Source organism: Marmota monax, unplaced genomic scaffold (genome assembly GCF_021218885.2).
Source record: "Marmota monax isolate L192 unplaced genomic scaffold, Marmota_monax_Labrador192_F-V1.1 WCK01_AAM20220418_F8-fsc00014, whole genome shotgun sequence".
Taxonomy (NCBI): domain Eukaryota; kingdom Metazoa; phylum Chordata; class Mammalia; order Rodentia; family Sciuridae; genus Marmota; species Marmota monax.
The window spans coordinates 13,279,712-13,296,155 of record NW_026695222.1 but is presented as its reverse complement, the minus strand read 5'-3'; the positions used below and the strand labels follow the sequence as shown (position 1 = coordinate 13,296,155).

The following is a 16,444-nucleotide window of genomic DNA, read 5'->3' as shown; positions in this document are numbered from 1 at the left end:
TACCTGATTGGATGGTTGTAAGGCTTAAATTAGAGACAGAGACGGTGTGAGTGATTTGGCCACCACAGTGTGGGTGCTAAATAAATGTCAGCGCTACTTTAGGGCAAGTCCTAGTGGCTACTGGGCTGGGGGGCTGGGAGAAAAACCAAGGCAGGCAGGAGGGGGTGAGGAGAGGGAGGGGGTGAGGAGGGGGAGGGGGTGAGGAGGGGGAGGGGGTGAGGAGGGGGAGGGGGCGAGGAGGGGGAGGGGGCGAGGAGGGGGAGGGGGCGAGGAGGGGGAGGGGGCGAGGAGGGGGAGGGGGCGAGGAGGGGGAGGGGGGCGAGGAGAGGGAGGGGGGCGAGGAGAGGGAGGGGGTGAGGAGAGGGAGGGGGTCTTACTCTTTCACTTCTACCCATCCCGGCCTGTGGCGCAGGACATCCATCAGAGTGTTCATAAGGGTAGTCTTGAACCGGATCAATGCTCTCTGTTCTCTGCAAGACAAGGCAACAAAACACTTGCTGGAATCCAACTTTCCTAGCACGCTCCAGGGATAGGATAAAGGGGGAGGAAGAAAGATCAAAGCCACAGCTAGAAATGCCGAAAACAGAATCCCCGAATTTCAGAGTTTAGCATCAGAGCGTGACAATCCCTGAAATAATCAAATTGAGCATTACAGAAACTTTGAATCATCAAAAAACAGCAAGCGTTTTGTCCAGAGCCTACTATGTGCTGGGCACGACCGGGCTGCTCCACGTGCACCATGACTAGCTCTCACACTCCATGCAACACTCCCCTTCCTGACATCCATCTGGGAAGATGGAGCAGATGTCATTTCCCCTATTCCTCCTACGAGGGCACTGAAACCCACTGTATAAAACAAACATATGGTGGGGAATTCCCTGGGTTTTCTTTGGGCTTCCATATCCCAGGTGTGGAGATTAAAAAGCCAGCCAAGGGCTGGGGCTGGGGCTGAGCGGTGGAGCGCTTGCCTGGCATGGGTGAGGCCCTGGGTTCCATCCTCAGCAGCACATAAGGATAAATACACAAAATAAAGGTATTGTGTCCACCTGTAACTAAGAAAAAAAAAGCCAGCCAATGGCCACCCAGACATGCCAATGGGCACAGTCTTAAATAAAGCCCCAGCAGAAGCCTGCTCTCTTTAGCCACAAGAGCAGAGCCCCCCAGCAGGACGCAGGGCAGAGAACAACTGCTCCATCAGCCAAAGCCCGCAGAAAACATCTGCGTCCCCCACTTGTGCCAGCAAAGGCCAGGGAGTCTAGAAGCGATGCCTCTGCCCCTGTGGTGTCAGAGAAGGCCCGGGACAAGGCTGGGGCTTCCTCCCCACCCGGGAGACCCCGTGGAGAGCCTGGACCTCCTCTCCCACCCCCTCAGTGACCAGCTGCCCTCTCGCTCTGGGGTGATGTCATAGGAGGCCTGGTGGAGAGGAAGAGATCAATACAATTGAAAACAGGAAAAAAAATCAATAAAATAAAAGGCTAATTCTTGGGGAAGATCAAATCAACAAAACCATTTGTCAGCAAGATGACGAGAGAGAGAGAGAGAGAGAGAGAGAGAGAGAGAGAGAGAGAAGATACAATTACCTAGGAAGGAGTGACACAGGCCCTGCTGATGGGAAAAGTACAGTTAGGAGCAGGCCAAGGCCCCCGCACACCTGCATGTGACGACCCACACAGGGTGAGCCCCGAAAAGCACTCGGCACCATACACACCTAATGTGAGACAGGTCATTTAAATAGCTCTGTGACTATCGAGGAAATAGAATACATAATTTTAAAACTCCCAAAAAAGACATCTTCAGGACCAGATGGTTTCACTGGAGAATTCCCCCAAACATATAAAGAAACATTAACCCCAGTTCCACACAATCTCTTCCAGAAAAGGGAAAAGGAGGGAGAGCTTCCAAATTTACTTTGTGAATTTAGTGTTCACCTGCTATTAAAGTCTGGTGAAGAAGCTGGGTGTGGTATCACATGCCTGTAATCCCAGCGGCTCAGGAGGCTGAGACAGGAGGATCACAAGTTCAAAGCCAGCCTCAGGAATTTAGTGAGGCTGTAAGCAACCTAGTGAGACCCTGTCTCTAAATAAAACACAAAAAAGGGCTGGGAATGTGGCTCAGTGGTTAAGCACCTGATACCCACTCCCAGAATAAAAAACATACCAAAGTAAAGCACAGTCAGGTTGCTGGAGGCCAGGAAGAGTTACTGCCAGGGGTGGAGTGGGGAGACAGAGACTGACTTCTGACTTCTAAGAAATAATGTCAGTCTGAAGACAAGGGAATGTCATCTTTCAAGTATGTAAAGAAAAAAGTCAACCTAGAATTCTATTCCCAGTGATATGGAAGGGAAGAGGAGAGGGAAGGGAAGGGAAGGGAGGAAGGAGGAAGGGAAGGAAATTCGTTCCAATAATTGGACGGAGAGGAACCACTCACCGCTCTTTTCCTTTTGAAAATCCATGGCCCTTGTAATTTTGATTCTGTAAGGAGAAAAGGAAAATGATGTCACTGGTTTTGTACATCCACCTGCCTTCCCAGCCCACACTCAACCATGCCTCCGTCCTGAGACAGGAAGGTGCAACCTGGTCAGGTTCTCATCCACCATCAGGTGCCCAGAAAATCAGTGCAGAACTTACCTGGTACCCTTAGGGTGAATTCCCAAGCAGCCCACTGCACTGGAGGCTTGTTCCATGAGCAACACCCGCAGAGTGAATGCCTGTTTTATTGGCGCTCCAAAATTCGACCCTGAACCCCAGTTTTGAGAGCTCAGTTTATCAGGCTCTGAGTCTATCCTAATTTGGGGGGTGTGTCTCAGCGGTAGAGTGCCTGCTAAGCACATGTGGAGCACTGAGTTTGATACCCAGCTCTAAAAAAAAAAAAAAAAAAAATTAACTTTGCATGTTTGATTGGACCTAGAATCCAGGAAAGGGCTGTATCAGACTCAGCAACATGAATTCCTTTCACCCAAAACAGACCTTTCAAATCCTCAATGTGTGTGTGGCTGGTGGAGAGGGGTGTATTTCAGCTCCAACCATATCCAAAACAGCTTGTCCCCTCAGTCCTGGTAAGACTGATCCCTAAGGCATGTATGAAAGAGAAACTGATATTGGCCCCGTGCAGCCAACCTTTACAGTTGGGACAGAGCTGTGATCCGCATTCATTTTCCGCGACTGTGTAATAAATTGCTATAAATTGAGTGGTTTAAAATAATGCACATTCACTATCTCATCGTTTCTGTGGGTTTGGAATATGTGCACAGCTTAGCCAGAATGTCTGCCCTGGTCTCCTAAGGCTACGTTCAAGGTGATGGCTGGAGTTATGGTTCTCATCGGGGCTCATCTTCAAGCTCATTCACATGTTGGCAGAATTTGGTTGCTTGGGGTTGTAGGACTGCTGCCCACTGGGTCTGCTCCCAGTGTCTAGGGGCTGCTTGCTATTCCTTGCAAAGTAGCTCCGTAGGCAGTTCACCACACGGATGTTCTTCCTGTATGCCACCCTTAGCATGTCCCTTGGACTTCCAACCCACTGCCTCCAAGTCAGCTATGATGGTTTCATATAACATAATGTCATCATGGCAACAGCGATGCCATCAAATTCACCCACACTCAAGGGGAGGGAATTATTATTATTTTTTAAATAATTTTTATTTATTTTTATTGTTTAATTTTCGGCCGACACAACCTCTTTGTGTGTATGTGGTGCTGAGGATCGAACCCGGGCCGCACGCATACCAGGCGAGCGCGCTACCGCTTGAGCCACATCCCCAGCCCCAAGGGGAGGGAATTATGCATGGCATGTACACCAGGCATGGGGACCTTGGGGGCCATCTCAGAATTCTGCTTACCACATTATCATACCCCTCAAAGAGCCTGTGGAAGGGACCGTGAGATAGCGCTTTCCAAAACAAGTGGTTAATTCCCCCGCAAAAGAAAATGAAATTGTGTCCTTCCTCCACCCAAGCCCTGCCTACTCGCCCAGCACTAGTCAGCTCACCCTATATATCTTTTTGAAAATCAGATCTTTAATCCTCTCTCTTTTCAATTCCACTTTTCATGGGTTTATCCAGTTGCTCCAGAGTCCTTGGTTGCAAATCGTTTCCTTTCCTTACCAAATTGCACCGGCATGTTTGTCAAAATTCAGTCGACCATGACCACGTGGGTCTGCCTCTGGACCATATTGGGCTCTATTTACTTGTCTATTCCTATGCCACCATCACATGTTCTTAGGTACTGTAGTTTTCTAGTAAATCGTGAAATCAGGCAGTGTAAGTCCTCTGGCTTTGATTTTTAACATTGTCTTTGCAATGAGGTGCCATTTGCACTTGGATATAAGTTCTTCTATCTATCTATCTATTTATTTGTTTGTTTGTTTATTTATTTATTATTTATTTATTTTTGGTGCTGGGAATAGAAGCCAGATAAGCATGGCTAAGTGTGCTGTACCACTGAGTTATACTCAACCCAACAATACAAATTTTAGAATCAACTTGCTGATTTCTACTAAAAGACATGCTGGGATTTTGAGAGGAGCACATTGACTCTAAGATCATTTGGGGAAGAAATGGCATCATAAAGCATTGACTCTTCTAATCCATAAAATGTGCTTGTTTCTCTCTCTCTCTCTCTCTCTCTCTCTCTCTCTCTCTCTCTCCCCATTAATTTAAGTCCTCTTTATTTTTTTCTCAATGGTTCTGGTTTTTAGTAGAGAAGTCTTGCACATTTTTGTGAGGGTACACACAATTTATTCTGTCCTTCTCTCTTAAGAAGTTCATATACCCAATTTCTTGGGTCATTTAAAAGAAAGCATAGTCCTACACCAGGTCTCTTGCCTAAATCTAGAAAGTTAAAGGCAGAAGCCTTAACTTAAATCCAGGCAAGAGGCCCTGGATTTGATCCAAACACCAAAAATAGGGGGGACCTTCTTGGATGTGGGAGGTGAATGGGGAGGAGTCAAGACAGAGCCCCGGGGTTTGTCCTGAGCAGCTACCGGAGTCCTCCACCAGTAGCCATTCAACAGTGATCAGCGTATGTCTGCTCCCTGCAGGAGCCGGCGTTAAGGCAGGGAAGATGGACCTCGAATAACCATCAACGGGAATTATGACTCCTGACAAAAAAAGCGAAGTTCATGACACTCTGAAAGCAGATAAAGTTGTTTTTTGTTGTGAAAGGGAATTTTAAAAAATGGAGATGCCCTTCTTGAGAGGTTGGAACCTGAGATAAGAAGCAGGTTGGGGCAGAGGAGCTGGACTCTTCAGTAATTCATTTCCCTTTTTGCGCCTCATCTTTCCTAGTCTTAAAATGAGAGTTGGCTGGTCGGTCTTAGAGAGCAGGGTTTTGCCTGATTCACCTCTGTGTCCCTTGGTCAGGACTGGGTTCGGCTTGGAAAAGGCACTAATTAGAGTTTTACTGTTGTTTGTTTGTTTGTTTTAATGGGCCACGGGGAAATCTGAACCCTTGAGCTTCCCACGGGTCACAGAATGTCTATTTTTATTTGTTTGTTTGTTTGTTTTGTAACAAGGATTGAACCAGGGGCGCTGAGCCGCATCCCCAGCCCTTCATATTTTTTAGAACATGGTCTAACTAAATTGCTTAGGGCCTCGCTAAGCTGCTGAGGCTGTGCTTGAACGTGAGATCCTCCTGCCTCAGCCTCCTAAACAGCAATCTTGGTACAGCTTAGAACCCGGTCCTGTAACTTTCCTGCCAGAGGGTCTGCGAGCAGCCGTCGGGCCTCCTAGTCTTGGGTCCCATTTGGACCTTTCCTTCCTGGGTCCCAACGCCCCGTGATGACTCGCCCCCGGGCTCTGAACCCCGTGGCTTCCCTCCCTCTGAAAGCCTCTGGCTCGGTGCCACTCCTACCTTCGGTCGCGACATGACGCGATTCCCGGGGCCAGATCCAAGCCGCCACTACGTCCGGCTAGAGCCTGTCCGTCCCGTTGCCAAGGTGACGAAGGGACGCCCGGATCCGCCGCTCTGATTGGACGAGCCAAAGGCGCGCCTCCCGGTGGAGTGTCCCCGCTCCCGCCCACCGAGGCCCGGCGCTCCCAGGGCGTCCCGCACCCAGGTCCTCGACCTTCTCGACCTTTCCCTCCCAGTCCCACCGTTCTGCGACCTTGGGCACACGCGGCCAGAGGATGGCTGCCCGCCGCGGGCACTTACTGCCCAGCACCGCCTCCAGCCAAGCTTCCTTGATCTAAAAATGCTGCTTCTGAGAAGTTGTCACTTTTTGATAAATGCAATGGTACTGCTTCCTTACTCAACCACCACTAAGACACCTGGTCAGTTGGTAACGTCACCAGTTCCCTCTGCTCTGGCTTCGATCCTCAGCACCTCATAAAAATACATAAAACAAAGGTTCATCGACAATTAAAAATTTTTAAAATTAGTGAAAAAGTGGAAATATCACAAATGTCCAACAAGTTGCAGTACATTCATACTATTCAGCCATAAAGAAGAATGAAAGAATGAAGTATTGATACATGCTGATATTTGGACTATTTTTAAAAATACTTATTTTTTAGTTATAGGTGGACACAATATTTTATTATTATGTGCTGTTGAGGATTGAACCCAGTGCCTCATGCATGCCAGGCGTACCTAAAGAACTACAAACCTCAAGGAACAGAAATGTCCTTTGCAACTCTCTTTATAATGGTGGAAACTATTACACACAATCTAAATGTCCATTGGGAGGATGGTAGATGAATAAAATGGGGTATATTCTAATAATAAAATATAGCATTGTAGGGCACTGGTTCAATTCTCAGCACCACATAAAAATAAATAAATAATACAATAAAGGTATTCTGTCCATCTACAGCTAAAAAAATTTTTTTAAATACTATACAGTGATTAAAATGATTCAGATGTCCCCCAAATTTATTGTTCAGTGAATAAAAGTTACAGAATGATACATTTTATAAGGTTATAATTTGTGTTAACTATAAACATACATATGAAAGTATGTTTCATATTCTTATGGGTACATAGGTGTGACAAGCTTTAAAACATGTCTCAAAAGATACACATCAAGCACATAAGAATTGTTATATCTGGGGAGAGAGGAAAGGAATTGGGGAGAGGAAAGACAACTTCAACTACTCAAGTTTATTTGGAAAGTTCTATTTAAACACCACAGTTGAAGCCAGTAGGTCAAGCAGTTCCTTATCTGGATTTTAGATTTTTTTTTTTCTTAAATGAAAAAAACCCTCAAGTCCTAGTAATAATATGATAGAGGAGTTTAGGATGTTTGGGAAATGTATAACAGTGTAGTCTAAACAAGTCGACATGGGGTCAGTAAAGACTTTCAGGAAGAAATAAGAGTTAGCCTGATAAAGGGGATGGGAAGAGCATTGCAGGCAGAAGGAACAGTATGTGCTAACTCAGAGAGTATGGAGTATGTCACAGGAAGAAAATGCAGATGAGGACCAGGAAAGGGTGTCAAGGAGGGGAGAGAGGAGGCCATTAAGCTTGAATGCTTTTGTTGGTTTCCTTTTTTACAGATTTGGTAACACATTTTTTTAGAGACAGGGTCTAACTAAATTGCTTAGGGCCTCACTGACTTACCTAGCTATTCAATATGTCGTCTCATTTAATCACATAAAGATCCATGGGCCTTTCCCCTCCCCCTCTCCTTATTTATTGATGATAAAACTGAAAAGCTAAGCAACTTGCTGAAGATGCTCCCGGCAGAAGACGGGGCCCCTGAGGTCATGCTAAGCAGCCTGAACTTTTTTCTAAGGGCACTGGGGAGCTCACAAGTTTCCAATTGCTGCTTGACATTATCAAAAAATTAGTGACTTGAAATCACCCAACGGTATTATCTTACAATGCTGGAGGTTAGGAATCTGACACGGGTCTCACTGAGCTAGCAGGGCAGAGTTCCTTCTGGAAGCTCCAGAAGACAATCAGTTGCCTTGAGGTTTCCACCTGCATTCCTTGGCTGGTGGCCCCCTTCCATCTTCCAAACCGGAAGTCACAGCGCCCCACCCTCTACAGTCGCATCCCTCTGACCCTCACTCTATCCCTCTTTCGCTGAAAGGACCCTTGTGATGAATCCAGGTTCTCTCCCCATCTCAAAATCAGCTGATCTTGGATTCCATCTGCAGGAAAAAACAGACATAATTTCATCCATGGTATTACGTCCCCCTTCCCAGGCAGCATAACGTTCAGCGTTTCCGGAACCTAATATATGGACATCTTTAGAGAACCATCATTTTTAACAATAAAAATTTAAAAAAAAAAAAGAGAGAACCATCATTTTTGCCTACCACGGTGAACCATTGAAGGGTTGGAAGCCAGGGAATGAGAGGGTGAGACCTGCAATTTTAGCATCTTCATATACCTGGCTTGTAAAACAGTCACTTCATGACTGAAGAAAAACTGGGTTTTACAATAAGAAACATTTTCAAAGGCTGAATAATACACAGCTAATGAAATATTAAGTCTAATAATGATATCTCTCCTTTCTTTGGGGCTTTGAACAACAGTTCTTTCATACATGTGTCTAGATCATTCCCCCTAGTGACCAAGTGAGGGTGCACAGGACTTATAATTGTCCCTGTAGGGATGAGAAAAGAGACCCAAGGACACTCACCTGCCTAGGTTCACAGAGCTGCTACAGCCAGGACTGGGATGGGGACCTAATCATCAGGGTCCCTTATCATTCCCCTCCCCCTCCTTCCCTCCTTTCTTTCTGTCCTTCCTCTTCCCACCACCCCCCGCCCCCCATACTGGGGCTTGAACCCAAGGCCTCACACACGCAAGGTGAGCACTCTACCTCTAAGTACAACCCCAGCCCTTTTAAAAGTTTTATTCTGAAACACGTTCTCATTGCGTGACCTAGACTGGCCTTGAACCTGTGATCCTCCCACCTCAGCCTCCCAAGTAGACAGGTGCTGGGAGCCATTAGCCAAGTAGGTATGACAATTTCCTTGCCAGCATACCCCATGTTGCAGTGACATTGAATGTACGTGACCTTGCTCAAGGACCAAGGCAGATTAGGGTGTTCCCGGTTTTAAGATAATCGTGTTTAGGGCGTTCCCAGTTTAGGTTCCAGGTTTAAGGTTTAAGATTATTCCTGCTGGGGATAGGGCATATCCTGCTGCCTGAGTTCCCCTTGAGTTCTCACGGATTCAGACAATATATTTTGGAGATAGAAGCCCAGTGGAGGTGGATTTGGGCAGAGAACGTGGATTTGGGCAGAGAACGTGGATTTCCCCAGAACGTGATTGTAGAAGGCTGGTGTGAGTTCGGGAATAAAGAGTTGCTGTTTGAATCTACAAGCTGTGTGGTGGCTCGTGATTGTGTGCCCAGCCAGACTGCGGCATTTGTGCCCAGCCAGACTGCGGCATTTGGTGGCCCGTGCGGGGAACTTCTGAAGCTTGGAGGTAAGTGAAATTGCTCGCCCTGAGGAAGAGCGAAAGAATGGGTGACCAACTCAAAAAACAATGTGTTATTGTTTTGATTTATCTTGTTTTTGTTTCAAGCTGCCTATCCCTAGAAATTTCTCAGGCAAACTGGAAAAAATGGTTGACTAAAGGTTTGAAGTTTGTCGGCCCTGAGGAAGAGAAAATTGATACAACGATTTTTTATTCCGTTTTTGTTTCATTCAGTTTCGGCTTTGTTTTGTGCTATCTTATTGGGTTGCGTTATCTTTATAGTAGATTAGAAATTAGTAAAATACAAACCGAAAAGATGTTAAGTAAATTGTTAGAGGTTCAGACCATGGAGAAAGACATTTTAGATCAAACAAAAGAGAAGGTCTCTCGAGCTAGTCAGACAGAGGAAGAAAATTTAAAGGAAAAGGGGTTATTAGGAAAAAGGCCACAACAGGAGGCTGTTACTAACTCCATTTTATCACAAGAGGGCGTAATTCAACCAACAGCCCCACCGATGGAGACAGCTGAGTGGCCCTCAAACCCCGTAGTTGATAAATGGGATCCTGAGACAGGACCTCAAAGATTAGCATGCCCTGTACTTGAACAGGCAGGAGGGCAGCGAATTCACCGTGCTTTAGATTTTAAAACAGTGAAGCAGTTAAAGGAGGCTGTAACAACCTATGGTCCCCAAGCTCCCTTCACGGTAAGCATGGTTGAGTCCATTACTAACTTGGACATGACGCCAGCAGATTGGGCTAGCATGTGTAAATCTGTACTAAATGGAAGACAATATTTGTTATGGAAGGTTGCCAATGAGGAATTTTGCGCGGAGACAGCTAGGCGAAATGCAGCAGCCGGTTACCCTCAAAGAAATCTAGATATGTTGTTAGGAAAAGGACCTTATGAGGGTCAACGGCAACAAATTGAATATGATCCTGCTATATATGCACAAATTGCTGCAGACGCAGTTAGGGCATGGAAGACTTTACAAGGACATGGAGATTTACAAGGTCAGCTATCTAAGGTAATACAGAGAGCTAATGAACCTTACGCTGACTTTGTAGATAGGCTAATTCAAACAGCTGCCAAAATTTTTGGGGATACAGAACAAGCAATGCCATTAATAAAACAACTGGCTTATGACCAAGCAAATCGTTGCTGCAGAGAGGTTATTAGACCATGGAGACATGAAGATTTAAACACATATATTAAATTATGTAGAGATATTAATGAACAAGGGCAAGTCTTGGCAGCTGCAGTACAACAGGCTTTAGATGCCAGGCCAAAAACATGCTATGATTGTGAACAAACAGGACATTTTAAAAGGAATTGCCCCATAGGAGGAGGGTTTAACAAAAGTAGGTATCAAAGGAATAGAATACCGGGTATTTGCCCACGATGCCGTAGAGGGAGACATTGGGCTAATGAATGCCGTTCTCAAACCACCATAGAAGGTACTCCCTTATCAAAAAACGGACAAAGACCAAGTATTTATCCAAGATATCGTGGAGAAAGGCATCAGGCTCCATTGCCAAAAAACGGACAGGGGGGCCCAATGCTCCGGGGCCCACAACCACAAATATACGGGGCAGTGGAGGATCCCAGCAACACCATCAGGGTAGTGCCCAGGACACATTGTCCATTAAATCCCTCATCAGACAAACCCGAGGGAGCGCAGGGTTGGACATCTGTGCCTCTGCCAGAGCAGTATTAACTCCAGAGATGGGAGTTCAAATCATTCCCACAGGAGTAAAAGGACCTCTTCCCCAAGGAACAGTAGGCTTATTATTGGGACGTAGTTCATCTACATTAAAAGGACTTATGATAAGTCCTGAGGTAATTGATCCCGATTATGTAGGTGAAATAAAAATTATAGCTAGTTCTCCAAGAGGTATATCAGTAATTTCACCTGGAGATAGAATAGCACAGTTGTTAATAATACCCAGCCTACATAATAAATTTCCTAGTCATAGTGTAGAAAGAGGTTCCAGGGGATTAGGCTCCACAGGTGTAGATTGGGCTATGTTGTCTTTAAATTTAGATTCTCGCCCAATGCTAAAACTAAATATTCAAGGTCATGAGTTTAATGGACTACTGGACACAGGAGCTGACCTTAGCATCATATCTCGTCAAGAATGGCCAAAACATTGGCCATTACAACAAGCCACTCAAACGCTTCGGCCTAGGAGTGGCGACTAATCCCCATAGAAGTTCTATGATATTAGATTGGACATATTGCTGGAATGTTATGCCACACTTACAAACTTATTAAAAAATTATAATCTAGAGATAGCAATAGATAAAGTACAATTGAATTTTCCAATTAATTATTTAGGAGTTCTACTATCCTCAACCATGGTCCGTCCACCAAAAATTCAAATACGAGTAGATCAACTCAAATCACTTAACGACTTTCAAAAGTTATTGGGAGACATAAATTGGATAAGGCCTTATCTAGGTATACCAACAGGAGAATTGGGACCTTTATTTGATATTCTAAAAGGTCCATCAGATCCAAATTCACCCCGCATGTTACTCAAATCCATAACAGCTGATATCCAGAACTCCAGCTTGGCCATTCTTACATCTGTGACAGTGATTAACCAGGATGCTTTTTTCAATAGCTATTTTATTATTGCATTTTTCCACATCATAAGGTTCTATTTTTATTTTTTGAGCTCATACAAACCTAGGTTAATGTTTTTCTGATCAGTTTTATTTTTTGACTGTGGAGTTTTTAAACATTGCAATGGAGATTTCACCCAGGTAAAGCTACAAGGCCTTTACTATTTTCTTATGTGTTGTACGTTTGTGTACACTCTTGTGTTTTGTGTTATATGTCTGTATGTGCGTATGTCCATATTTCTTATATGAGGAGCGCTCATGAAAAAATGGATCCGAATTATTATTTTTTATTCACGTGATTTAAATGGTTTAATTTAAATTAGGTAAACAGCTGTTAAGGATTGTTTTTAAAGGTGGTTAACAGATCTGTTTGTTTACTAATTTAAATTAGGTAAAAAGCTGTTAAGGATTGTTTCTAAAGTAGGTTAACAGATCTGTTTGTTTACTTTCACCTTTCCTTTTCATTATATTTAATAATTCTTTTCAGGATAATGTCTCTTTAGCATCATTGCCAGAATTCCTATCTCCATCCCAGTGCCGGTGAAGAACTCAACAAGTAATGCTCAATCAAAGAGTCAACTTACTTTGGGAGGAAACGGATTTGGGGAGGAAATGGACATATTGATAGATTCCTCTGCTTTGAACTGCTTGCAGAACTTGCCTGGACTATGTAACTATCGTTTGGTGCAGCGAATTGTGGTAATGCTGGCATATCTTTGCTGATGGTGTCACTAGTGATGCAATTTTTCCCAAGGAGCCGTCAATTGGCTTGGTGTCGTGGCATTTCTGTATCCTCCTCCCTTCTGCTAGTGATGGTCTAAAATTTGGGGGCCAATGGCTTATGCTGGACCGGTAGTCAGTGACGGGTATGATCCAATTGCAGTGGTATCAACCTAAGACAGGAGGCTGACGCCTAAAGGTCAGTTTTCCGATGACGGGTAAGAACCATATGTTGAATTGGACAACCTACCAGGCACGGTCCATAAGCCACATTAACCTCACTCCCCCACTGGCACCAAGGCCAAATTTGGGGGCCAACAGAGGTGAGGCAAAGAACCTCACCCCCCCACTGGTGCATAGACCTATCCACAAGTATGGCTGTATGCTGGACCGGTAGTCAGTGACGGGTATGATTCAATTGCAGTGGTATCAACCTAAGACAGGAGGCTGACGCCTAAAGGTCAGTTTTCCGATGACGGGTAAGAACCATATGTTGAATTGGACAACCTACCAGGCACGGTCCTTAAGCCACATTGCTTGTTGTTTAATTAATCAGAAGGGGGGAGATGCTGGGAGCCATTAGCCAAGTAGGTATGACAATTTCCTTGCCAGCATACCCCATGTTGCAGTGACATTGAATGTACGTGACCTTGCTCAAGGACCAAGGCAGATTAGGGTGTTCCCGGTTTTAAGATAATCGTGTTTAGGGCGTTCCCAGTTTAGGTTCCAGGTTTAAGGTTTAAGATTATTCCTGCTGGGAATAGGGCGTATCTTGCTGCCTGAGTTCCCCTTGATTTCTCACGGATTCAGACAATATATTTTGGAGATAGAAGCCCAGTGGAGGGGGATTTGGGCAGAGAACGTGGATTTCCCCAGAACGTGATTGTAGACGGCTGGTGTGAGTTCGGAAATAAAGAGTTGCTGTTTGAATCTACAAGCTGTGTGGTGGCTCGTGATTGTGTGCCCAGCCAGACTGCGGCATTTGTGCCCAGCCAGACTGCGGCAGACAGGATCACAGGCGAGCGCCACCTCACCCAGCTGTCAGCATCTCTTTATTCCATTTGGAGTGGGGCATTCTGGGAAACTCAGTGTCAGCGCATCTTGGGAACAAATTTCCAAGCGTAGTTGGGCACCGGATAAACATGTGTGGAGCTGGTGAAGAGCCTGCTTTTATTCCTGCGGCTCAGATAGTGACTGTCAAGGCAGGGCGCCTGAAGCCATCCTAGCATTCCTTCCTTCCCCCGGAATATCAGCTGCACTCTCCAAACCGTCATCTATGCTGAGTACCCACCTCCTTCTTCCCAGCTTCTTCGTCCACTCAGGGCACCATCCTCTCTTGCCTGGGTGGCCACAGTCGACTTCTCACCAACTTCCCAAAGGGAAGAGTTAGTAAGGGTAAGAGAGGGACTTAAAATTTAAACCAGATGACCTGGCCTCCTGGGGTAAAGTGTCCTATGCTTTCTGTCACATGGCAGAGAAAACAATGTCAAGGCCCAGTCATGGTCATTGATGGTCCTGCGTGCTGGGCCCCCACTCCACTCTCTAGCCCCATCTCTTACCACCTCCCTCGGCTTCCTCTGCTCTAGCTCTTGACAAAGGCCACATTCTTGTCACCATGGGTCCTTTGCAGTGCTGTCCCTTCTGTTGGAAATACTCTCTCCACTCTTGTATCCTTATATCCCAGCTCTCCTGTCCCCCCTTCAGAGAGGTTCTCCCTGCCTCCCTTTGTGCCTTTCATAGAAAACTTCCCCTTTTGTGAATGTATTATTTGCTCTTTGCTTGTTTCGTTTGCCTTCTCTCCTAGATCTGAGATGCTCCCTGTGCACCTCCTAGCCACACTTGGCCCCTTAAACATTTGACATGTAGTTTGTCTGAATTGAGATGAACTCTATGCGTAAAACATATACCAGATTTTGGAGACAATACAATAAAAGTGATATAAAGTACATGAATAATCCTAAATATTCTGTGCTGAAATTATAATATTGTAGAAATAGTATGTTGAATAAAATCATTAACAATTAATTTCCTTTTACTTTTTAAATGTGGCTACTAGAAACCTAAATGACACATGCGGCTGGCGTCCTCTTGGGCAGTGCTGGTCTAGATTGTTAGCTAATGAAGAGAGGAACCATCTCCACCTTGTCCACAGATGTGTGGTACCTAGTACCTCGTACTCAGCAAGTACTTGCTGAATAATTGGGTTTGTATGAGGAAACTCAGTGCAGAGAGAACTGAGGCAGGCAGCCTGATGTGTGCTGTGAACTTGAGAAAGAAAGAAAACATGAAGAAAAGGTTTTTATCTCCAGTCACCGCATTTCAAGTGGACTATGTCCTCTCTTTGTCCTGCTGTGTGCTGACACTTCCCCACAGTCACCTAGTACTACAAGATGGAGAGACAGGGTGATCCCTGGAGGATGCTTTAGCTGCTTCTATGTCAGTCCCATAAATGATGTCTGGTCTCAATTATGGTATATACTGGGACCTAGATGACAGAGTTAGCTGGGACCCCATGGGGATTTCCCCAGGGTTGCTCATTCACAAGTCAGAGGTGAACAGGGTCTTGAACCTTGGTCTTCCAGGACTCTTGCCTCTAATTAGATCCTATTTTAGTTTCCTAACCCAGAACCCAGGTGATTTGAATACTCCCACATCTCCCTTCCCCTGATTTTATCTCTAATTTTTGGGATCCCCAAAGTAATTATGCCTGGTCCCAGGAGAGCTTGCCCAGCTGGCACCATCTTCAGAGGGGTCAGAGTGGATGAAAGGAAGGGACGGGAGGATGGATGGATGGATGAATGGGAGAAGGGATGGATGGATGGATGGATGGGATGATGAATGCATAAGTGGGTGGGTGGATGGATAGTAGGATGAAAGGATAGATGGATGGATATGTGGGTAAATGGAAGGATGGATGGATGGATGGATGGATGGGAGGATGGATGGATGGACAGGAGGAAGGAGGATGATGGGAGGTGGATGGATGGACAGGAGGAAGGAGGATGGATGGGAGGATGGATGGACATGAGGAAGGAGGAAGGATGGGAGGATAGATGGATGGACAGGAGGAAGGAGGATGGATGGGAGGATGGATGGATGGACAGGAGGAAGGAGGATGGATGGGAGGATGGATGGATGGACAGGAGGAAGGAGGAGGGATGTGAGGATGGATGGATGGACAGGAGGAAGGAGGAGGGATGTGAGGATGGATGGACAGGAGGAAGGAGGATGGATGGGAGGATGGATGGATGGATGGATGGACAGGAGAAAGGAGGATGGATGGGAGGATGGATGGATGGACAGGAGGAAGGAGGATGGATGGAGAATGGATGGATGGACAGGAGGAAGGAGGAAGGATGGGAGGATGGATGGATGGACAGGAGGAAGGAGGATGGATGGAGAATGGATGGATGGACAGGAGGAAGGATGGGAGGATGGATGGATGGATGGACAGGAGGAAGGAGGATGGATGGGAGGAAGGAGGATGGATGGGAGGAAGGATGAGAGTGCAGAAGGGCTAATGGGTGAGAAGGAGGGTGGGGACGCGGATGAATGAAGAGTGAGAAAGGCAGAGGGCTAGCGGAGGCTGCTCGGACCGGGTGATGTAGCAGAAGGAAATCACCCACTTTTCTCGTCGCGCACACAAACTGAAGAGCTGGGAGCCCTTCGCGACCCAAGTCCAGGCGCCTCGCGTTTGGCTGGAGACCCGGGGCGGGGGAGCGGGTGCTCTGC

The 16,444-nt window shown here is 45.9% G+C and overlaps 1 protein-coding gene across 6 annotated transcripts in view; it reads right to left on the bottom strand.

The window, feature by feature from the left end:
* The window catches only part of Ttll9 (tubulin tyrosine ligase like 9), a 56,515-nt gene that overhangs the window by 39,230 nt on the left and 841 nt on the right, over positions 1-16,444 (bottom strand). For 4 of the 6 annotated variants that reach the window (XM_058575696.1, XM_058575697.1, XM_058575699.1 and 1 more), the window contains exons 2-4: positions 2,967-8,089; positions 2,428-2,857; positions 378-470 (exon numbers count right to left, since the gene is read on the bottom strand). In XM_058575696.1, coding sequence (XP_058431679.1) covers positions 378-470; positions 2,428-2,513 — 179 coding nt within the window. In that variant the 5' untranslated portion in view covers positions 2,514-2,857; positions 2,967-8,089. The remainder of the gene's footprint in view (positions 1-377; positions 471-2,427; positions 2,858-2,966; positions 8,090-16,444) is intronic. The other 2 variants (XM_058575698.1, XM_046433972.2) reach the window with 2 other exon arrangements.